Genomic DNA, 24,551 nt, shown 5'->3' with positions numbered 1-24,551 from the left:
TGTTTGAGCCCAGACCTTTACTTCTGCCCTTGTAAACTCACGATGAGAACTCTATCCTTGCATGGTCCTGAGATTGTGCCCAAGATAGACTGAAGACAACTGCTGGATCTACAGACTCCTACTGCTCTGGGCTTGCGTGGTGGATGTCCTTTCCACAGGGGTAAAGACAACACTGGGGTATACAGTAATCACCTACAGGAAGTTCTGTCGTCAACCTAGCTGCTGTAAGGGACATTTCTCAATTGCCTGTTAAATCAAAACACACACACACACACACACACACACACACACACACACCTTTCTAAGGAGGTAAGCACAGTTCTACAGAAACCAAATGATACATCATCATCATCATCATCATCATCATCATCATCATCATCATAACATGAAATCTTGTGGGTTTTGGTTTCTTCAAGGCTGTTCTAGGGTCTCCTGTGTCATTATCAAGGCTGAATGTTGTGTGGATATCCCCAAGGATGCTGTTGGAAATGGATTGGCATTATTAGGAGGTGTGACCTTGTTGGAGGATGTGTGTCACTGTTGGGGTGGGCTTTGAGGCCTCTTTTGCTCAAACTTCCCTCAGTGTGATTGTCAGTTGTCTGCAAAATGAAGCACTCTCGGCTCCATGCCTGCACACCGCCATGATCCCAGTCATGATGATAAAGGACTGAACCTCTAAAACTGTAAGTGAGCTGCCCCAATTAAGGGTTTTCTTTGTAAGAGGTGCAATGGCCATGGTGTCTCTTTATAGCAACGGAAAACCCTAAGATATCCTATAATTTCACTAATGTTTCATCTGCTCACGTGAGCTACAAAATCACCTTCAAAGTTTGTGAGGTACCACCACAGAGATCAGCTGAGGAGCTGGATCTCTGAGGGTGGGATGGGAGTTAACCTTAGTAGGGATCCTATTAGTCTTTGGATCTTGTGTGTTCAACTGTCTTAACATTATCTCCTCTTTTTTATGGCCAGTTCACCCTCAAAGGTGATTCATAGTCTACACCTTCTACCTGGGTTCCCTGATGGTCCCCAGAGGTTGAGACTCGGCAGAGTAGAGACTCCAAACTCATATAAACCCAAATTTAGGCCAAAGCAGCCAGATAAGCTCAGTGACAATTAAATGGTCTTAGGGTTTCAAAGTAATCAGCAGCTTGGAGCCACAGGACAGTGGATGCCTAGGAAAAGGACCTGAGTCTCTCTGACCAAGGGAGGAGCTATGACTCCCGGAACTACCCAGAATGTCACTATTAGATAGCTATCCAACCCTAGCTCCTTATAAGATTAGTGCAAGGATGATGTGGGATGTCCTTCTGTGTATGTGTTGCTTTTGTTGGTTGATTATTTGAATTTTTTGACTACAGAGAGACATTTGACTCTGGGGGCTGCTAAGATAAACCAACGTAAAGGTATATTGACTTCAAAATTTGAGTCTAAGGATATGTTACTTTAGAAAAGAGGTTCTTCTTTTGTTTCCACAGAAGATGAGAACCTATGGGTTTCTTCCAGGCTAATATGGTTTGATAGAACAAGCAACACTTCCCCCCCAAAAAGAGGTCTCCATGAACCCTAAAAATACTTCACCCAACAAACAGCAGGAAGCAGTTTGGAGAAAATTACACCCAAATTCCCAAAATGATTGTTTATAAAAGATTATTTTCATTTATAGGGAGTTGATTCTAAATGATCAAATGATCACAGTCAATCTCTCTCTAAAAAGGGGGGATATATGATATTAAGATGAATATTTTGCATTAGTATGGATCTTGGTCTATTAATACAAATTTAAGATTGATTTGTTACACTGTGTATATGTATTTCTGCTCTTGTTTAAGGTACTGTGTTTGTGCAACTCATTTAAAAATAAAGGTATATTTATATAATTAAGAAATACAGATTAATACTCATCTATAATAATCAAACTTTTAGCCATGCCAGTTAAGTTTTCTAAATATACAAAAATAAATTTCAGATGAATAGGTAATCTTCAACAATTCAAAGACCTACATAATATGGCATTTAAGACGTTTTAATAATTTGACTTTTCTTGATAGTGAGACATGTCTGCTTCTGGCAGCACCAATTACTTCAGAGAGATTGATGGGAATTAAAGAAACTCATTATGGAATTTGCCTTCAATATAACAAAGCTACCTTTCCTTTGGGGAGATCTTGTGGCCCCAGAGGGAAGGGGGGAAGAGAGGAAGGTGTGTCAACCTGTAGAATAATGAAAATAGATCCATATCTATCACCATGCACAAAACTCAGGTCCAAATGGATTAAAGACATCAACATTAATCCGTCCACTTTGAACCTGATAGAAGAGAAAGTAGGAAGTAGTCTACAAGACATAGGCACAGGAGACCACTTCCTAAGCAGAACCCCAGGAGCGCAGACAATAAGAGAAACACTAAATAAATGGGACCTACTGAAACTGGGAAGCTTCTGTAAAGCAAAGGACACTGTCAGTAAGACAAAAAGGCTGCCTTCTGACTGGGAGAAGATCTTCACCAACCCCTCATCAGACAAAGGTCTAATCTCCAAAATATACAAAGAACTCAAGAAACTAGACACTAAAACTCTAATTAACCCAATTAAAAAATGGGGTACTGAACTGAACAGAGAATTCACAACAGATGAACTTCGAATGGCTAAAAAGCACTTAAGGCCATGCTCAACCTCCTTAGCGATCAGGGAAATGCAAATCAAAACAACTTTGAGATATCATCTTACACCTGTCAGAATAGCCAAACTCAAAAACACCAATGATAGCCTATGCTGGAGAGGATGTGGAATGAGGGGAACACTCATCCATTGTTGGTGGGAATGCAAACTTGTGCAGCCACTGTGGAAATCAGTGTGGCGGTTTCTCAGGAAACTGGGAGTCAACCTCCCTCAGGACCCAGCAATTCCACTCTTGGGAATATACCCAAGAGATGCCCTAACATACTACAAAAGCATTTGTTCAACTATGTTCATAGCTGCACTATTTGTAATAGCCAGAACCTGGAAACAACCTAGGTGCCCCTCAATAGAAGAATGGTTAAAAAAGGTGTGGAACATATACACATTAGAGTTTTACTCAGCGGTAAAAAATAATGACATCTTGAATTTTGCATGCAAATGGATGGAAATAGAAAACGCTTTACTGAGTGAGGTAAGCCAGACCCAAAAAGAGGAATATGGTATGTATTCACTCATAAGTGGATTCTAACCATAATTAAAGGTCTTTGAGCCTATTATTCGTGATCCTAGAGAAGCTAAATAAGAAGGTGAACCTGATGAAAATCATGTAGCTATCTGTCTGGAGACTGGAAATAGACAAGAGTCCCAGGTAACCTCGGGTGCATGGGGGGGTGGGGGGGCTGTTGGAAGGGGAGAGGGTTAGAGAGAAGGGAGTAGGGGAGGAATGGGGAAAGATCGGGGGACTGGGATGGGGGGAGGGAGAATGGGTAGATATGGGATTAGGGAAGTATATACCTCAACTAAGGGAGTCATTTTAGGGTTTACAAGAGACTTGAGTATAAAGGGGATCCCAGGTACAAGGAGAGATCCCCAGATTGTTCTCTGGACAGAGGAGAGGGTGCCTGAACGGGCCTTGGCCCACAACCATACTGATGAACATTTTGCATATCACCATAGAACCCTCATCTGGCGATGGAGGGAGATGGAGGCGGAGACCCACGTCAGAACACTGGACCTAGCTCCCTAGGTCCAAACGAGAGGCAGAAGGAAGGAGAACGTGAACAAAGAAGGCAAGAGCAGAGGAAACCTTCATCTGACGTTGGATGGCGATACAGACGGAGACCCATATTGGAGCACCGGACTGAGCCCTCCAAAGTCCAAATGAGGAGCAGAAGGATGAAGAAAATGAAAAAAGAAATCAGGACTGCGATGGGTGCCATCACCCACTGATACAAGGGGACTGATCTAATGAGAGTTCACCAAGGCCTGCTGGACTGGGACTGAACGAGCACGTGATCTAACCAGATTCTCTGAATGTGATCGGATTCTCTGGATGAGGCTGGCCCGGAGTCTTTCTGAAAAGCCATTGACAATGACACTGGGACTTGTTTCCTCTGCATATACTGGATTTTTGGGATCCAGTCTGTTTGGATACTCACCTTCCTGGACCTGGAGGGAGGGGGGAAGAACTTGAACTTCCCACAGGGCAGGAAACCCTGACTACTCTTAGGGATGGAGAGGGAGGAGGAGAGGGAGTGGGGGAAGTGGAAGTGGGAGGGTGTTGGGAGGAGGGGCAGAAATGGAAACTTTTATAATTTAATAAACTTTGAAAAAAAATATGACAAAGCTAGCCATTTGTGCAAGAAACTGCTCTTGTCTGGACTGCTTGATGGCATTCTGTATGAACTGGACATGCAGGACCCACAGAAAATGACTGCTGAACTTATAAAAGATGGAATGGTCCTTCAGGATTCCTGCTTCACAGAAGAGTCTATGAGACATTCTGCAGGACACAGAAGAAAGTGACTAACAAACTGCCAATATAGTCTAAAGTCTTCCAAATTTTCTGTTTCATGGAAAAGTTTGCCAGATACTATGGGCTTGTAGGCTGAGAATGGATGCCCCAACATCACAGAAGAACTTTGCATGCCTGTCCAGACAGTGAGATGTCTTTGTTAATTCTAGAGTTTTGAAAGCTGCTTACAATGCACTTCCCATTTACTTAGGTGATGTGGGATTCCCCTCCATATGCGTGAATACCATTGGTTAATAATGAAACGGTCTTGGGCCTGTGCAAATCAGAATAGAAGTAGGCAGGGAAAACTAAACTGAATTCTGGGAGAAAGGAGGCAGAGTCAGAGAGAAGCCATATAGCCTTGCTGGAGACAGACACTGGAACTTTACCCGGTAAGCCACAGCCTCATGGCGATATACAGATTAATAGAAATGGGTTAAGTTAATATGTAAGAGCTAACTGATAAGAAGTTAGAACTAATAGGCCAAGCAGTGATTTAATTAATACAGTTTCTGTGTGATTATTTTGGGAGTCTGGGCAACTGGGAACAAACAAGTGGCCTTCCTACTACATTTAGGTAATATTATATCCTTCTGGGGTTTTTGAAGAGTTGAAGACAGATAGTTAGAGTTTTCCTTAGTTATGATAAAAGATAAATTAGATATAAAACTTTAGACTCACAAAAATAGGACAGATGATCGAGTATTTTCCTTAATTTATCAAATATAAATGGACTAAATATTGTAACTATATTTCTTGCTTGATAACTGTTTTTGTTATATGTAATTTTATTAAAAAATTTACTAAAAATTACATATAAGTCAAAATCTTCCTTTTTAATTAGACAGAAAAGGGGAGATAATGTGGGATGCCCTTCTGTATATGTATTGCTTTTATTGGTTGATGCATAAAGCTATTTTGGCCAGTGGATTAGCAGAGTAAAACCAGATGGGAAATTCAAACAGAGATTCAGAGAGAGTAGGTGAAGTCAAGAAGATGTCATGTAGCTGCTGAAGGAGACAGATGCCAGAACAGAATCTTACCCAGTAGGCCACAGCCTCGTGGCGATACACAGATTAATAGAAATGGGTTAATTTAAGATATAAGAGCGTCCGAGTCATTGGCCAAGCTGTGTTGTAATTAATACAGTTTCTGTGTAATTATTCAGGTCAGGGTGGTGGGGAAATGAATGAGCAGCCTCCATTTACACATAATAGAGGGCTTTTGAGGAAGAATAAAAGACATACCTACTTAAAAAGTTAGACTAAGTGGGTCCTGGAACAAGACAGAGTCTCTGAGGAAAACTGTCCATTCTAGAAATTTTAGAAACAGTACAAAGTCTGCCTTAAGTTTAGATCAGCACAGCCCGACTCCAGTCCTCCTGCCCCTTGACAGCACGGTGGACTATACTGTACGTCAGCTCTGCTTCTCTTCTGTGCTGAACACACCGTAAGTTAAAGCGCTACAGAACTGAAGGCTAACACACCACAGTGGTCAGGACGAGCCCACAGCATCCCTGATGCACCTAAGGATGGCTCATAGAGAAAGAGGAACTGTAAACCAAGCTTCAGCAAGAGAAGATGAGCCATCTCTTCCTCCAGAGGCAGCACAGATGGGCTGTGTGCTCTGCTGGACACCGGGTGGGTCTGGTTTCCACGGAACTGCTCTCCGCATTTCCACAGAAACTTTTCAAAGGGCACCGGTGACAATGGAGTGTCTCTGTGAAGATGACTAGACTACATCCTACAGACGTCCACAGCTGTCTCTGGGAGTGCCCAGACTAGACTATACCCTACAGATGACCACAGCTGTCTCTGGGAGTGCCCAGACTAGACTACACCCTACAGATGACCACAGCTGTCTCTGGGAGTGCCCAGTCTAGACTACACCCTACAGACGTCCACAGTTGTCTCTGGGAAGATGTCCAGACTACACCCTACAGACGTCAACAGCTGTCTCTGGGAGTGCCTAGACTAGACTACACCCTACAGACGTCAACAGCTGTCTCTGGGAGTGCCCAGACACACCAACAGTGGGACCCAAAGCAAAAGGGATTGCCACAGCTTCAGGCACAAGTCACAGGTCTCTTAGGAAACTGGGAGAGAGACAGACAGCCAAACAATGGCAGCCCCTTGTTTAGACAGCATCCTCGAGGATACTGCTCAGTTCATTCCATTTCCTGTACCACATGTCCACCAAAAGAGCAACACGAAATTCAGGGGCAAAAGAACAGACAGGGTTCCACACTGGGTGAGTGTTAAAAAGATACACACACACACACACACACACACACACACACACACTCACACATGTTTGAAAATGAAAGGAAACATTGGAAACTACACTGGGGCATAAAACGAAATAGGTGAAAAAAAGGTGGGGGGGAATCAGGGGGAGAATAATTATCAATAAAATAACCCTAATGGAGCCTTCTCTCTGGAACACCGTGATGCCCAGGTGACCCGCTTCACAGACTAAATAGAGAGAAGGTGAGCAGGAAGGGCAATCCTGACTTAACCCACTCAGAGACACTTTCCCAACTTAATTCCCTTCTAAATTTAGAAACCACGTCTTTGAAGGTGACGAGTTAGTGACTGTGCTAGTGCTGCTGACAGCTTGTCCTCTGGCCCGTCAGCCTTCAGAAATGACGGCAGTGCCCACGGCCCTGGAAGACACATTTGATAAAGGATAAGGGAGCGCTGGGGCACACGGGGGCCTGGTTCCCAGACATGGGGCGTGGCATCTGTCCCCTCTCTGTGAGCCTTAGATGTCAGCTCCAGCAGCGGGACAATTGGAGTCCTATTCTAAAGTTCAATGTTCCCAAGGATACAAAGATAAGGTGCTTCACATTTTGCCTGCAGTGATACCTAGCAATTCTTTTCTGTTTAAATTTTGTTGAAATCTTTCATTTAACGGTGGATGAAGGGCCCCTTTCACTAGGAAAGTCCTCTTTCATCTCCACTAAACTTCACTTTCATGAGCAGCTGCACGAGTATTTTATCAGATTAAAAAAATAGGGTGAACATCTTTTTAAATTTAATATATTCAACATAAGTCACAGAGAAAAAATAAGTATGTGCCAATATAAGGGTTTTTTTTTTTCAATGAAATCTTTTCCTCAAGCCCTTAAAGGGCCTGTGCTGTCAGCATTGAGAAAACTAAACTGTGGGCTTAAAAGTAGGAGTATGACATATTTTTAATCAGCATCACTTATAAAATAAGTTAATCAAATAAAAATTGAAACTTTCTGTTACTGAAGACATTTTTAAACATCAGTGAAGCCCAGGATCCATGCTATGTGGTCCTCTAACACTTAGGCAGCTGAGAACCAAACTGCTCTGATTCGCTCAGAACCACACCGAAGGCCACGTTTACAGGCAGCCTCTGTGAAACCCGGACACAAAGGACCATCATGCCCACGGTCTGCTGGCATGCACGCTGCCTGCCGTTGGCCATTTCCTCTGACACCGGAACAGATCCCATCCTGCATGTACCCACTGCCCTTGGCCACTGTCTCCCACAATGTAGGTTATTCATCTGTGTATGAGTTGACTTTGCTGCTTCTTACAGTTCTTCTTTCCTCTCCTGAAATGACCCCATTATAAACCGGCGCTGCAGGCTTCCCCAGACACCTGTTTGCCTATGCTTCCGTCAGCTCCTGCCCCCGGTACACTCATAGGCTCACACCCAGGCAGGTGTGTGATGCCTCAGATGCCTTCCATCTTGGTTCCGGGTCTCCTGAAGCATCGTTCTGGAATCCACTTGCTGCTTCCTTGGGACTCTCCAGGTCTGCCATTTCTAATACCAATCACTTACACCTGTGGCTGTTGCCCTCGAGTACAAAACAAGCCTATGTTATGGACTCTGCCCACTGTTTCATAGGTGTCCACTCTGCAGGGCAAGAGCCATGTCTGGAATAATAGATTGAATCCAGACCTCAAATTTTAGGAAATGAGAGATTCCTGTGTGTTCCAGGGGTGACCATGTGGGGAAAGGGACTCATGGCACACTAGGCAGAGAGGTGGGGAGAAAGACTCTGCTCCAGAGAAGCACAGGCACTAACCAAGGGAAAGGGGCTCAGCGTGGTCCACATGGTCCATAGCCACATCAGTGCAGACTCCAAAGCGGGATAGACAGATACAGGGGATGAATCACCAAAGAACGGATGATTGTCGGCAACTGTCAGGAGAATACGATGAGCCCCTCCTAGACAACATCCAGATGTGACAGATTAAATAGTTAAGATGCCTCTTTCCAGTAGGAAGCCAGAAACCATGAAAGTTCAGAAGGGTAAGAAGCCCAGGATTCAGTGATGCCCCTCGGGGCTAAAGTGCATGCTGGCAACCTGGAGTCTGGGTGTGAATGTTGGGGAGGGGGAGGAGGGAGGGGAAGAGGCAAGTCTGGTTGCCAAGAAAGATGAGAATTCTGGCCAGAAGCCACAGAGCCACAGACATCAAAGGGAGACACCGCAGTAGTGAGTCAGCGAAACAGCCCACAGGAAGGACAAAGGGCACTTGCAGGCTTGGCTTTTGCTCTGGCCAAAGTCTAAAGTGGTGCCCCCTCGAGATCCTGTACACAAAGAGAAACCCACTTCAAGATCTGGGACTAGAATTCCCACTCATAAAGAGGCCCCCAAAGTCCCAAATCAAAGTCTGCATTTAATGTGGTTACAAAACAGAGCTTCTCTAGATTAAATTCAGGTCTCAGAGGAATGTCATACAGAATGTACCTTCATAGTAATAATAAAACAACTCCACTAAAGGCCTGAAGAAAGCAAAGAGCTTCTGCAGGAACACGCCTACCTACAAAGAAGCTAGGTTTTGGACATGAAGGTATTTTACAACATTTCTGGTCTCTGGGACAGCTCCTGTCAGCTCCATCTCCTAAGCAGAGTCATTGTCACAGGGCTCCGACCTACAGGCTGTGCACAGACCACCCAGAAGGCAAACGCCAGTGTTAGCTTTGCAGCCCAGGACCCAGGCTCTGAACAAGTCTCAGTCAGTGTTCAAGGCTCTACACCCAAGATGCCTATCTTGAGACAGGCTAGCACCTAGGGACCTTTGTGGGCTCAGACCAGCAGCGCCCCCTGGCAACAGGCTGCGGCAACTACAGTGCCCTAAGAAGGAAAGCACCTTCTCTCTACTTCACATCGGCTTGTATCTCCTGGATATCAACACACACAGGCTGAGATCTTCAAGCACACGGCTGTACTATCGCACAACCAAAATGACATCCTTAGCTTGATATGTACTCAGAGAGACACAGTAGACTACCCACACACGGACTACTGCAGAGATAAACGTGGTCTTTGTGGGATTATTATAACACACTAAGTTGTTATATGATCCAACCACGCTATATTCTAGAGAAAGTTGAACTACAGAGTCTCCGGGGACTGCACTGGGAGAGGGGGATGGGTGAGGGGCGGGTCTGCAGGGCAGCAGACCTACTCTGCGGATGTGAGTGACTGCACTTGTGTTTACAGAACCAGGCACACAAAGTGCTGCAGAGACAGCGGATCGTCAGCAAAGCAGGGCGGGAAGTCTAGGAGGACCCTGTGCTGTCCGTGTGGAGTTCCTCTCTAAAGCCAAAGCTGTTCTGAAAATGCAGTCTCTAAAGAAAATATAAGGACTAATGAAATAGCCTTCCTAAGGATTTCCAGATGGGGCTGGAGAGATGGCTCAGCGGTTAAGAGCTCTTGTTTCACTTGAGGAGGACCTGGTTTCAGTTCCCAGCACCCACATGGCAGCTCACAACCTCCTGTTCCTCCAGTTCCAGGGGATCTGACACCATCTTCTGGTGCCACGGACACCAGGCGCACATGTGGTACACAGACACACAGGTAGGCAGAAGACACCTATGCATAAAAAACGAATCTTAAAAAATAAAAATTTTAAAAATCAGAAAAGAAACTCCCAACTGCCTCACAGTCTAGAAGTAGTTCATACGGAATATCAAGTAGAGGAGAATCTGGAAATTTAAAAAACAATAACATCTGATGAAAACCATCAAGTATGAGAAAAATCAATTTTCAGTCATGAAAAAGTATAATGGTTGAAGTTAAATTTTCATCTGGTATGGTAAACTCCAGATAAGATGTGTGTGGAAACAGACATGCATGAGTTTAGATAAAGTATTCGGTGGTTACTGCAAAGCAGCAGGCTTGGGAAAGTGGAAACAAAAACCAGCAGATACACATTTACATTGACCTCTCAGTAACAGGAACACTAATGAGGCTAAATATATACTTAGCTTGAGTTCCAAAATTAAGTACAACTGTTTAACACACAGCGAACCTCCTCCTGGCCTCAACGGGGACAGAAGACGAGGACCCACATGAGGGCCAAGGCTGTTGTCTGGAATCATCTCTATTGCTCTCTGACCTCAGTCAAAGTTCCTTCTACACAGCTCGTGTCAAGTTGATGACAAACACGAATTAGCACAGCTGTCTTAGCCCACGGGTTTAGCAGTGAAATGTGTCCAGGCTTCCTCACCCTAAACAGGGGCTCGGAAGCAGTGATTCATTCTAGGTGGTGGTGGTCACAGACAAGACAGCAGATGTGTCAGAAGGAGCAGCCTCAGAACGAAGCCCACTGGTCCCTGACAACAAGAATGGGCAATAACGTTGCAGGGGCTGGAGAGATGGTCAGTTAAGAGCATTTGCTGCTCCTGCAGAGGACCCAACTTCAGTTCCTAGCACCTCTACTGGGCATCTCACAATCATATGTAACTCCAGTTCCCGGGGCTCCAGCGCCCTCTCCTGGCCTCTACCAGCACCCACATACCCATGGCATCGCCCTCTCTCTCAAGGCCACTGAGGCCATGCTGACTGACTGTCCACTGATGCCATGCTGACTGTGACTATCCACTGAGGCCATGCTGACTGACTGTCCACTGATGCCATGCTGACTGTGACTATCCACTGAGGCCATGCTGACTGACTGACTGTCCACTGAGGCCATGCTGACTGACTGACTGACTGTCCACTGAGGCCATGCTAACTGACTGTCCACTGAGGCCATGCTAACTGACTGACTGTCCACTGAGGTCATGCTAACTGACTGTCCACTGAGGTCACACTGACTGACTGACTGTCCACTGAGGTCACGCTGACCGACTGACTGTCCAATGAGGCCATGCTAACTGACTGTCCACAGAGGTCATGCTGACTGACTGTCCACTGAGGTCATGCTGACTGTCTACTGAGGTCATGCTGACTGACTGTCCACTGAGGCCATGCTAACAGACTGTCCACCTAGGTCACGCTGACTGACTGACTGTCCACTGAGGCCATGCTGACTGACTGTCCACTGAGGCCATGCTGAATGACTGACTGTCCACTGAGGTCACGCTAACTGACTGACTGTCCACTGAGGTCACGCTGACTGACTGACTGTCCACTGAGGTCATGCGAACTGACTGTCCATTGAGGCCATGCCTGCTCACTGTGGCAGTGGTAGCTGACTAACTGTCCCCTAAATTTCTGTTCCTGTGGTAAACGCCATGACTAAAAGCACCCTGGGGAGGAAGGGGTTTATTTAATCATAAATGCACAGGCCATCCTGAAAGGAAGCCACGGTGGGAACTAAAGGCTGGAGCGTGGATCCAGGAAACGACGCCCAGTCCATGGAGGAATGCTGCTTACTGACTCGCTCTATGGCTCACTCAGCTTGCTCTTCCACAAACCTCAGGACAACCAACCCAGGGGTAAACCTGCCCACTACAGGCTGGGCCCTCCAACATTAATCCTTGATCAAGAAATGTCGCTACAAACATTCCTTCTGGGGGCCAACCTGATGGAGATACTTTCTCAGTTGAAGGTCCCTATTCCCCGATGACCCAAGCATGTATCAAAGTGACACGGAAAGCCCTGACCAGCACCCCAACACAAACACCCCATCAAGGTCTTGCTTGCTCACACCTTACAGTGTACTGTACTGTTTGTGTAGCAGATGATAAAAATAAATCTTGGAAAATCAAAGCAGTGCATCTGAGTTGCACATATTCCAAGCAGCAGAACTTGGATGTCCAACCCTCCCACGCCCGCTACCGACTGCCTCTGCATTGTCACCTCTGCTCCAGTTATTAACTCGGGCCATCTCCCTTCGTACCCGCTTAGCTCTGCCTGCAGCCAATGCTGGTCTCTCCAGCTCCCCTACAGTGACAATTTGAAATCCAATTCAGCCCGTGCCAGCCAGAGAAGCTCAGGTGCCACTTAGGTGCAGGAGAAAACTACAAGCATCTCCCAGGAATTGTCGGAGCCAACAGGACATTTCCAGCAGACATGACTGCTCCCTATGAGCTTCCGAGTCACTGTTACATCCCACGCTTTCAAAGAGTGAGTCCACAGGGGCGGCCATGGCCGCAGACGTGGCCACCACATTCGGTATTGTGATCATTTGACCTTGAAGTCAACAATCAATGGCAACCTCCACACTCTACATTTTCCAAATATTTAATTCCTCATATTAAACCACTTCTAATCGGCATACCTAAAATAATTTCCATCTCTTGAATCAATAAATCGGGAATTCAGCAAATGAGGAGGCTTCCCTACTCACTCTCTGAATCCCCTGGAAAACTAAAGTCTTATACCATAAGCTATACGGTAATGTCTTATACCATAAGGTATATGGTAATGTCTTACACCATAAGGTATGCAGTAATGTCTTATACCATAAGGTATACGGTAATGTCTTATACCATAAGTTATATGGTTTCATCCCGAGAATAGATGCTATTAATCTGAATGTTCTTCTTCCTTTTCATATGCATGAGAATGCCTGCGAAGCTTCCAACAGAGTAGAGTCCTCCCCATCCCGTGGCAGAAGGCTCTCCTCCACCTGCCCTTGGTGAAAAGTGAAAGTCAGGGACTCATAGCCTCCCTGTCACATTTCATCTTCTTCTTTTTAAAAATAATTTATTTTTATGTGCAATGATATTTTGCCTACATGTCAAGTTGTGTGAGTGTGTCAGATCTTGGAGTTACAGATAGTTGCAAGCTACCATGTGGGTGCTGGGAATGGAACCTGGGTCCTTTGGAAGAACAGCCAGCGCTGCAGCTGCTGAGCCATCCTCCAGATCCCTCATAGGAACTGTTTGTTACAAGACATTTCTCTTATGTAGCTTTCATCAAGAGCACAGTGAGCTAAGGTTAGGGCTGTGGAACCCAGGGATTGAACCCAGATTCACAGACTTGGCGTCAAGACACTCTATCTGCTGAGTCATCTCTCCAGCCCAGCTAAAGACCTCTACTGAAATAACTCAAATAGATATATTTATGTCAGATGAGAAAAAACAAGTAAAGTTCCTAGAACACATCTAAAACATGACTTTTCAAAAAGCAGGGGTATTATAATCTGTGAAAGCATAGCAACTTGTTACTATTATGTCAGAAAGTACAAACTTACGGAAGCTGGATCTTATCATTCAAATGTTGGCTGGGTCCTAGATTCACAGCCTGAGGGGCTCTGGGTTTGTCCAGGCTTTAGTTTATTGAACTTAAAAAGCCATCCCTCAAGTTCTCTGTGACATTGAAAAGGAGATTACACAAAAACATCTGCTCTTTGGCGTGGACAAGGGACGCACTAAATAAATGCCAATGTTTTCCTCACTTCAAAAGTGAGTTATGGAAGAATTTATGTCCCACCTCGTGGCCCTAACTGATCACTTTTTTAAAGCAAACTTTTATGGACTAGGAAGTCTATATTCCATGACATGCTTAAAAATGATATCCGTAAAAGATAAAGTGAGGAATTAGAGATAACCCACCATCCTGAGACCTGAAGTGAAAGGCCACTGCTTCAACTCCACCTCGCAACTCCTCAGCACTTTTAATATTTAATATTCATATTTAACTGCCATTTTCTGTGCCACCATTCTACAGCACGAAGAGCCCCAAGTGTCCCAAAGCTGCACCAGGTGAACCTCCCCATGCCTCTACATTCCTGAACATTAAAAACACCCAAGTGGAACACTAGACAGGCTCTCCAGGAACTACTAATTACGATGTTGGTGGTAATTAGCTCTCATATAAGCATTACCGGTAAAACTTTTAGTTTTTTAAAAACACTGGGGCTGGATCCCTGGCTTAACAGGCAAGGGCTGCAGCTGCCCTTCCAGAGGACCCAGGTTTGGTTCCTACCACCCATGGACGCAGACCTCGTTGGGCTCCTCGCCGCCTTTGGCCTGCCCTTCACCAGGCTCTCCATTCTCGTAGCTGCTGCTCTTCTCAACCCACAACTCGGATTTTTCCACCGTCAGCCGAAGCTGATCGAGATCTGCCTTAATTTGCTTGTAGTTGTCGACGTCTTGGTTTGACACCAGGAGCTGGACCTAAACACAGAAGAGATGAAAACTCTTCTGAGCTTTCTGCATCCCTAGTTCCGGTACACCTAAAACCCCAACTTTAAACATTCATTAGCTGAAGTTCGACATTTAGAGAACACTTAGGGATATTTATCTTATGAACTCCAGCCAATATAGTCTCATGTGAAAAGGAATTCTTAGATGTGCACTCTCAAAAAGCTTTCAAAACTTCTGATAAGTAATTTACCATAAAAGTTTAGGAGGTTGGAGAAATGGCCCAGGGATTAAGAGCACTTGCTGCTCTTGCAGAGGACCTAAATTCAGTTCCCAGAATACACATGGTAGCTCACAACCTCCTGTAACTCTAGTTCCCGGAGATCTGACATCCTCTTCTGGCCTCTGTGGGTGCTGCACACGTAAGATGCATGTAGTTACATGAGTGCACATGCCCATATAAATAAATCAAAAGCAGGCAAATTTTCTTTTACAAGATAATTTCTAATTTCATGGTTAGAGCTCATCTTTCTGAGGTTTTCTATACATGTATGTTTAAAAATCAAAACATGAAATCCCATGTAAGAAAATATTAATGGTTATGACATATTTTGCTAGTATTAACAGTACTTTCATCGCTTGAGATAATCATACAATTTATGATTTATACATACTACATGGCACATACATGTAAAACATGTACATCTAAATAGCTACTATTGGACTCCTTCATAATCTGTTAGCATCTTTCCGCAAAGCTTCCTAATACAGGCCCACACTCCACTAAACACAAATCAATAGTGAGATACCCAAACTTGCAAGTAATCACTGAAAAATTAATCCAAACGTCGTGAAGGACATGAATGATCCCATCACAGGGGACAGGTTGGATCCCATCACAGGGGACAGGGTGGATCCCATCACATGGAGAAGGATGGATCCCATCACAGGGGACAGGATGGATCCTATCACAGGGGGCAGGATGGATCACATCACAGGGGACAGGATGGATCCCATCACAGGGGACAGGTTGGATCCCATCACAGGGGACAGGATGGATCACATCACAGGACAGGATAAATCCCATTACAGGGGACAGGATGGATCCCATCACAGAGGGCAGGATGGATTCCATCACAGGGGACAGGATGGATCCCATCACAGGACAGGATGGATCCCATCACAGGACAGGATGGATCCCATCACAGGGGGCAGGATGGATCCCATCACAAGGGGCAGGATGAATCCCGTCACAATGGACAGAATGGATCCCATCACAGGGGGCAGGATGGATCCCATCACAGGGGGCAGGATGGATCCCATCACAGGGGACAGGATGGATCCCATCACAGGACAGGATGGATCCCATCACATGGAGCAGGATGGATCCCATCACAGGGGACAGGATGGGTCCCATCACAGGACAGGATGGATCCCATCACAGGACAGGATGGATCCCATCACAGGGGACAGGATGGATCGCATCACAGGACAGGATGGATCCCATCACAGAACAGGATGGATCCCATCACAGGGGACAGGATGGATCACATCACAGGGGACAGGATGGATCCCATCACAGGACAGGATGGATCCCATCACAGGACAGGATGGATCCCATCACAGGGGACAAGATGGATCACATCACAGGGGACAGGATGGATCACATCACAGGGGACAGGATGGATCCCATCACAGGACAGGATGGATCCCATCACAGGGGACAGGATGGATCACATCACAGGGGACAGGATGGATCACATCACAGGGGACAGGATGGATCACATCACAGGGGACAGGATGGATCCCATCACAGGGGACAGGATGGATCACATCACAGGGGACAGGATGGGTCCCATCACAGGACAGGATGGATCCCATCACAGGACAGGATGGATCCCATCACAGGGGACAGGATGGATCGCATCACAGGACAGGATGGATCCCATCACAGAACAGGATGGATCCCATCACAGGGGACAGGATGGATCACATCACAGGGGACAGGATGGATCCCATCACAGGACAGGATGGATCCCATCACAGGACAGGATGGATCCCATCACAGGGGACAAGATGGATCACATCACAGGGGACAGGATGGATCACATCACAGGGGACAGGATGGATCCCATCACAGGACAGGATGGATCCCATCACAGGGGACAGGATGGATCACATCACAGGGGACAGGATGGATCACATCACAGGGGACAGGATGGATCACATCACAGGGGACAGGATGGATCCCATCACAGGGGACAGGATGGATCACATCACAGGGGACAGGATGGGTCCCATCACAGGACAGGATGGATCCCATCACAGGACAGGATGGATCCCATCACAGGGGACAGGATGGATCGCATCACAGGACAGGATGGATCCCATCACAGAACAGGATGGATCCCATCACAGGGGACAGGATGGATCACATCACAGGGGACAGGATGGATCCCATCACAGGGGACAGGATGGATCCCATCACAGGACAGGATGGATCCCATCACAGGGGACAAGATGGATCACATCACAGGGGACAGGATGGATCACATCACAGGGGACAGGATGGATCCCATCACAGGACAGGATGGATCCCATCACAGGGGACAGGATGGATCACATCACAGGGGACAGGATGGATCACATCACAGGGGACAGGATGGATCCCATCACAGGGGACAGGATGGATCCCATCACAGGGGACAGGATGGATCCCACCACAGGGGACAGGATGGGTCCCCATTATAGATGCATCATTCCATTCTGTAGCCAAAATGACAGCCGTGACAACAAACTCCTAGTCGGTCACTGTTCCCCAGCACCTCCTCAGTTTTAGAGTCTGTCGTTTTTATAAAGATGTTGCCTGAAGATCACTTGTGGGAGGACTCACTCTAAAGTAGGTCCTGGGTAGACACAGACAAGACTCAAATCCCTTTCAAAACAAAAAGTAGCAAACTGGAGGGGTAGAGGTGGGGCAGTGGGGGGCGACTGCCAAGAGTTCAAAATCAATCCGAGCAACACTGAATTCTGGGCCAGCCTGTGCTACTGAGTGAGATCCTGTCTCAACAACTAAAAATAGGGTCCAAGGAACACAGCCTCATCTGCAGCCACCCTCAGACTGGGATCACAAACACTTTCAGAACTCCACGGCCCTTGACCTTAGGTGTTCATTTTCTTGCACACAAAGCTGAGGACTGAGCCTAGAGCCCCTGTGTGCTGGGCAAGTAGGCCCCGCCCCATCTCACCTGTTTAAAGGCCTGCAACACTTCCGCTCTCTGGCTGAAGTGCTTGAAGAGCAACTGCAGGGCTCCTGACAGCAGTGGAGGGTAGTCGTGCATGATCAGATGGATGAGGACCCGCAAGAACGTCCTGCCTCCTTCGTCATCAAGCTGAACTGGGGTTTTTTCCTTTCTATAAAACCAAAGGAAATTCTAAAATAACACATCACACACACACACACACACACACATGCACGTGTGTGTGTGTGTGTGTGATGTGGATGTGTTATTATATATGTGTGTTAATATATGTGTGTGTTCATATATATATATATATATATATATATATATGATATTTAAATTTTATCTGTTTTTTAAACTTAAACCCTTGTTTTCCCAAAATAAGAAATGAAGAGAAGGACATTCTTACTTCTTGATCTTATACAATTGAAGTGGGAACAATGACAAAGATGGCTCCTCAGCCAATCTCAAGAGTTAATCACCAACAAACTTGAAAAACAAGCATTGAGTGATCCCTAAGTCACTCTTCATTAATTGTTATTTAGCATATAAAATAATGGGTTTCATTATGACCTTTCCATACACAGCTTGTTAGTTCAAACTTCCCACTGTCCTTTGTCCTCCTTGCCCCTCCACTCATCTCCTCAGTCCTCAAGGAGTCCCCCTTCTGAGAAAATATCTATTGACGATGTTGACCAACGGCCCAGAGCCCAAGCAATCACCACATGGCAAGTGGGGAGGGACAGTCACAGACACACAGCCCTCAACACTGGGACTCTGTGTGTTTGGTGGCACAGCGGGCCTGGGAACAGAGTTCACTGGGGTGAGAGGTCTCTCTAGGGCATGGGCTCTTGCTGGTGGGCTGTACCCTGGGAAGCAACCCTTAGATGCCTCTGTGATTGGGTAAGCTTTCTAGAGAGCATTGTGCAAACCTACATACCTATCACACACCTAGGTTATTAATATTGTGGGTTACATAGGTAGGGAGAAGACAGATATGATGAGAGATAGATGAGAGGTAACAAATACATAGGGCACAGACACAGATAGACGCATATACAAATGACAGACACATAGAACACAGATAGGTATATGGTACATGATAGGGTCATAGATGCATACACTATAGACAGGTGTTTAATAGACAAGATACATAAGTATACATAGATGATAGGCAGATATACGGATGATTTTAAAATGACAGGAGTATATAGATATATAAGTAGATGGCAGATACATAGATCAGTCAGATCATAAAGTACTGATCCCCGGATCATGACGAACAAAGCAGTGTAAGGTTAAATGACACCCAAGAGAAGGGATGCAGTTGGGTGACAAGGGGCATGAGCTGCTGCTGATCATACACATGCACTCATACACTCTCTCACATACACACACACATACACACTCACATACACGTACTTACACACATACATACAGTTACACATATAGCACACGCACACTCCCTCACACATGCTCACGCATGGTCACACATGCACACAGGTACACACTCACACACATGCATACACTCACACACATGCACTCATACACACAACTCACACATGCACTCATACACACTTACACACTCACACATGCACCCGCACACTTACGCATTCATATACATGCACTCACACTCACACACTTACACTCACACACACTTTCACACTCACATACATGCACTCATACACACACACTCACACACACTCACACACATACACATACACACACTGAAGAATGGTTAAAAGCATACCCAACACATAAGCGAGTAACAATCACCTCAAGCACTACATTCTACCTGTGACTGCATGTGCCACACACTGGCACGGTTGGCTGTGGTGCTTCCCACAAGTCCCTTCCCAGACACCTCTCTAACACACTGCAGTCTGATGACTGGATGGCTGTGAGGTCGCTCGCCTCTAGGAACTTTCCAGTCCCGGCCGTGTGATAGGACACGATTCTGTCGCCATCGCTCTATCACCTGAGCTGTCACTGGCCAAAGTGCTGTTGTGCAGCTCACGTCTGTGTTCTAAGATAAAATCATAGACTGGCTTGATCTAAAATAAAATATTTCAACAGGAAATCAGGCTATACCAAAAGTTCACTGAATTATAAATCTTCTGGGGGACTCTGTCCTCCCTTCCCTCCTCCCTCTCTACCTCCTTTCTCTCTGTCCCTCCTCCCCTAGACAGATTCTTACTATGTTGCCCACACTAGCATGAAATTGTGAATCTTTAAAAAAAGAAATTATGGATCTTACAGCTCTATTAATTGATGTGGGATGTCCTTCTGTATATATGTTGTTTTTATTGACTGATGAATAAAGCTGCATTGGCCTATGACTTATCAGAGTAAAACCAGGTGAGAAATTTGAACAGGATAGGCGAGTCAAGAAGACACCAGCCAGCTGCCAAGGAAACAAGACAAGTAGAAAATGAGGTAGCACCACGGCCACATGGTGATACATAGACTAATAGAAGTAGGTTAATTTAAGATGTAAGAGCTAGCTAGAAATATGCCTGAGCTATCAGCCAAACAGTTTCTGTGTAATTATTTGAGTCTGGGCAGCCAGGAACAAAAGTTCAGGCACTGTCCATACTTAATCCTTAATTCTTCTTGCCCTTTCAAAGAAAAAAGTGGCAGGAGGGAGTTCAGTATGGATATTTTTATCTCCTCTAATTATCTGAGGTCTGTAATAAAAATGAATCTCAGTAATTCTAGCTGAGATTTACTTTCTCATTCTGATTGCTATCATTTCATTTCTGAAAAATAAACTTGACAATAATACATGCCTGGGATGTGGCAGCAAAGGAGAGTGGTCACACCATGGGCACCTTACTTTCTTCTACCAGGGACACTTTAAACTGATGTGCAATATCTGATTTCTCATGCATAAGTTAAGGACAGCATCAAAAGACGCTACTTTCTTGCTTCAGCTATATAAGAGTCTGGGCAGTGTGTTATGAGATACCACAATGTTTCTGCCCCAGGGGCTAAAGGGTATCTGTACACTGCCATCATCTAAGGAAAGAAAAGCTAAGAATTCTGAGAAAGTTAAATATGTGGATCTCTTTTCTCCCTTTTTTCTTTTGAGACAGGATTTCTCTGTGTATCTCTGGCTGTCCTGGAATTCACACTGTAGACCAGGCTGGCCTTGAACTCACAGAGATCCACCTGCCTCTGCCTCCCGAGTGCTGGAATTAAAGGTGTGTGCCACCATCGCTAGGCCTCCCATTTTTTTAAGGTGACTTAAGGGTCATGCTCTTTCCTATAAAGTAAATTCCAAGCCTCATTTCTGGCAGAAATTGTGCTCACATCAACTGAGGTATCTAAATATGTATAAAAAGATGAATGAAAACAAACTTTGGATAAAATTCTAGGGAAGACATATTCACAGGTAAAATAGAGACTGATTACAGTACCTTCCGGCAAACATCGTTTCTGCCTGAGCCGCAATCTCGTCGATGTCAGGAACAATCGCTGTGGAGACACACAGGAAAAGTCTTCACTTTGTTTTAATGCATGTTCATATCCACTTACTTGAAGATATTTTTATTTTAATACTTTTTGTGACACTGAACGTTAACAGTTCAAAAAACTTCAATACAGCTCCACCTCATCAGCGTGATGGCGCTTTTTCAACTTGGCACAGTGCAGAATCACCCAGGAAGACATTTTCAGTGAGGAACTGTCTATATTGGGTTAATGTGGGGGCAGGTGGGGGGGCTGTCTTATTACTAATGTTCAATGATGTGGGACGATCCAGCCCTCCACGGGTAGCACCGTTCCCTAGGTTTGTATTCCCTAGGCCCTGAATTGTACAGAAGTCAAAATGAGCACAAGCAAGTGAGCATGTGTGCACTGACTTCTCTCTCTTCCTGGGTGTGAACAGGATTCTCTCAAGGGTATGTTCTGTGACTTCCCTGCCATGATGGACCATAACCTGGAAATACAGACCGAAACAAACCCATTTCTCCCCTAGATTGCTTTTTACTGGAGTGTTTTATCACAGCAGCAAAACAAAACTGGAACTGGAACGTCCTAACACACGGAAGTTTCTGCACACATATGTGTGTATTTAGACACAAATGTGCTATCTTCCTCTTTAACACTCTAGTATAAGCTGCACTTATATTACTTGTACTGGTGCGGGAGAATTGTCTGTGTTCTGTCAATCATGTATTTTAATAAAACGCTGATTGGCCAGGCAGGAAGTATAGGCGGGTCAACCAGACAGGAAGTAGAGGCGGGGCGATGAGAACAGGAGAAGGCTAGGAAGGAGGAAGCACATTTCTCCATTCCTGCCCAGACCACCGAAGAGGCAACATGTGAGCTGTTACACTGAGAAAGGTACTGAGCCATGTGGCTAACATAGATAATGATAATGGATTAATATAAGTTACAAGGACTAATAAGAAGCCTGACCTAATGGGCCAATCAGTTTATAATCTTTATGGAGTCCTGTGTGTAATTTCCTTTGGGGCTTGTGGACTGTGGGGTACTGGGAGGGACAGAAACCCCAACAAGCAGGCCTCCTCATGCTACATTGTACTATGTTTACATGGCTGTCATCAAATGTGCTAAAACATCAACAGGCATCTTTACAAAGGTATTCTTACTTACAAGTGTATGCACATGTGCAGTTGATATGTCAAATATACATGTGTATCCCTACATATAAACACACACACGTTGCAATAGTGATGGCATAGAAGAGCAGTTTTTCCTCCTTTATTTTTATTTCATGTATATGGCTGCTTTGCCTGCAGACAAGTCTGTGTACCACCTGTGTGCAGTATCCACAGAGGCCAGAAGAGAGCGTCAGATGCCCTGGGACTAGAGTTACATACTGTTGTGAGCCACCATGCGCTGTTGGGAATCTCACCAGACTGCTTCAGGATCAGCCAGTGCTCTTAAGAGCTGAGCCATCTCTCCAGACCCAAAGGGAAAGTATTTTTTAAAAGAATTAGAATCCATGTAAAGAGCCACGTCACTGTGGTCCCCATCAATGTGACCTTCTACATTTGAGATCCCTTCTCTTTTTCTTGTAGAATGGAGTCATTTCTCATGTGACCCAACCATGAGTTCTCACCATGTCCTGCTGCCACCATTTTGAAGATATTTTTACTAAGACAGCAAGTTCGGATGATAAATAGATAACATGTTTCATCTCGAAAGCACAAAACAGAGGGAAAAATCCTATTCTCTCCAGAAATGTATCACTCACACACACAGAGAGAGAAAGAGAGAGAGAGAGAGAGAGAGAGAGAGAGAGAGAGAGAGAGAGATCGACTCCAGCAGAGAGAGCATTGTCTGGAGCCTTGACCTTTGCTTGGGTACTTTACTGACACTCAGAGCTCATGGTTCCAGAAGTCTGGCTTCTGGGAGTCAATAACTGTTATGTTTCTGTCAATGCAGCCGCCAGCATGGCTTTCTGGTTCTGCCTGATCATTCCTGGAAACAGCCCTTTGGGGTACTGCACTTTTGAGAAACTGCAGTGTTGCAGGGGTGCCAGGAGTGGCTGGTCGCCTGGGCAGATGTGGCTGCTGGGCTGCAGGGAAGGTTGCCTGCAGGTCAGAGGTGGGGAGCGAGGCAGCTGGTCTTGTCCCATCCTCATTACAGTGATCTGTTCTTGTCCCACTGATTGATGGCTACAGGAGGAAGCGGCTCCGAACACTGTCCAGGTTTCCTGTATACACACTGCTGGCCTCAGAAGAGCTTTGCTAGCCGGCTGTCTGCATCCTAAGACGTAGTTTATAGCCAACCAGGACCGACCTGGCCCCACCAGTAAAAAGGTGAGTTAATAATTCTTAGTCTTCACAAAGTCCTGTCTACAGCCTCGAAATTTTATAGCCATTTCTTTTATGCTCTTTCCGGTTATGTTCCAAGTCTCAGAAACACTCTAATTTTTAAGATAGGATTCCAAAGCAAGACACAAAGCCCCGGTAGCACCACAGGCAAGCCTTTGGGGAGCCGGTCCTCTTTGTTCTCTGGCTAAGTGTGGCTTCCCCACAAACACTGCCCTTCAGCTGCAAGCCCTTCATGCTGCCCTTTGATCCAGGCGTAAACACTGTTCTCAGATTTTCACCAGAAGAACACAATGTGCAGAAGATTCAGTCTCTGCAGCTGAAGCAGTCTTGAGGGTTCCGGGCTTTGAGGGCTGCGGCAGCCCTCACTGTCAACCTGCCTGAATTTAGAACCACCATGGAAACACACTCCTGGCTGTGTCTGTGAGGATGATTCCAGGAAGGTTTCACTGACCAGGAAGGTTCCCCCGAATGTGGGAGGCACCACCTCCACAGGCTGGGGTCCTGTCCTAGAAGGAATAAAGTGAGCTGAACACCAGAGTTCACCTTTCCCAGCTTCCTGACTGTGGAGACTCTGTGACCAGTCACCTCATGCCCCGCCCCTTACTGCCCCACCCATACTGAACTGCACCTCCTCAGATGTCTTCAGGACAAAGCCTTCTTCCCTAGAGCTGCTTTGTCACAGCAACAGCAACGAATACACTGACCTTCCCAAGTCACTGTCCCT

The 24,551-nt window shown here is 45.6% G+C and overlaps 1 protein-coding gene across 1 annotated transcript in view; it reads right to left on the bottom strand.

Moving 5' to 3' along the window:
- The window catches only part of Itpr2 (inositol 1,4,5-trisphosphate receptor type 2), a 422,198-nt gene that overhangs the window by 244,407 nt on the left and 153,240 nt on the right, over positions 1-24,551 (bottom strand). The window contains exons 24-26 of the mRNA XM_087903959.1: positions 21,440-21,497; positions 18,027-18,192; positions 14,638-14,811 (exon numbers count right to left, since the gene is read on the bottom strand). Of these exons, the coding sequence (XP_087760085.1) occupies positions 14,638-14,811; positions 18,027-18,192; positions 21,440-21,497 (398 nt within the window). The remainder of the gene's footprint in view (positions 1-14,637; positions 14,812-18,026; positions 18,193-21,439; positions 21,498-24,551) is intronic.

The sequence above is a fragment of the Myodes glareolus genome, chromosome 3, assembly GCF_982192425.1.
Source record: "Myodes glareolus chromosome 3, mMyoGla1.1, whole genome shotgun sequence".
Lineage (NCBI taxonomy): Eukaryota > Metazoa > Chordata > Mammalia > Rodentia > Cricetidae > Myodes > Myodes glareolus.
The sequence above is the reverse complement of the archived record's forward strand: the minus strand, read 5'-3'. Positions and strand labels throughout refer to the sequence as shown.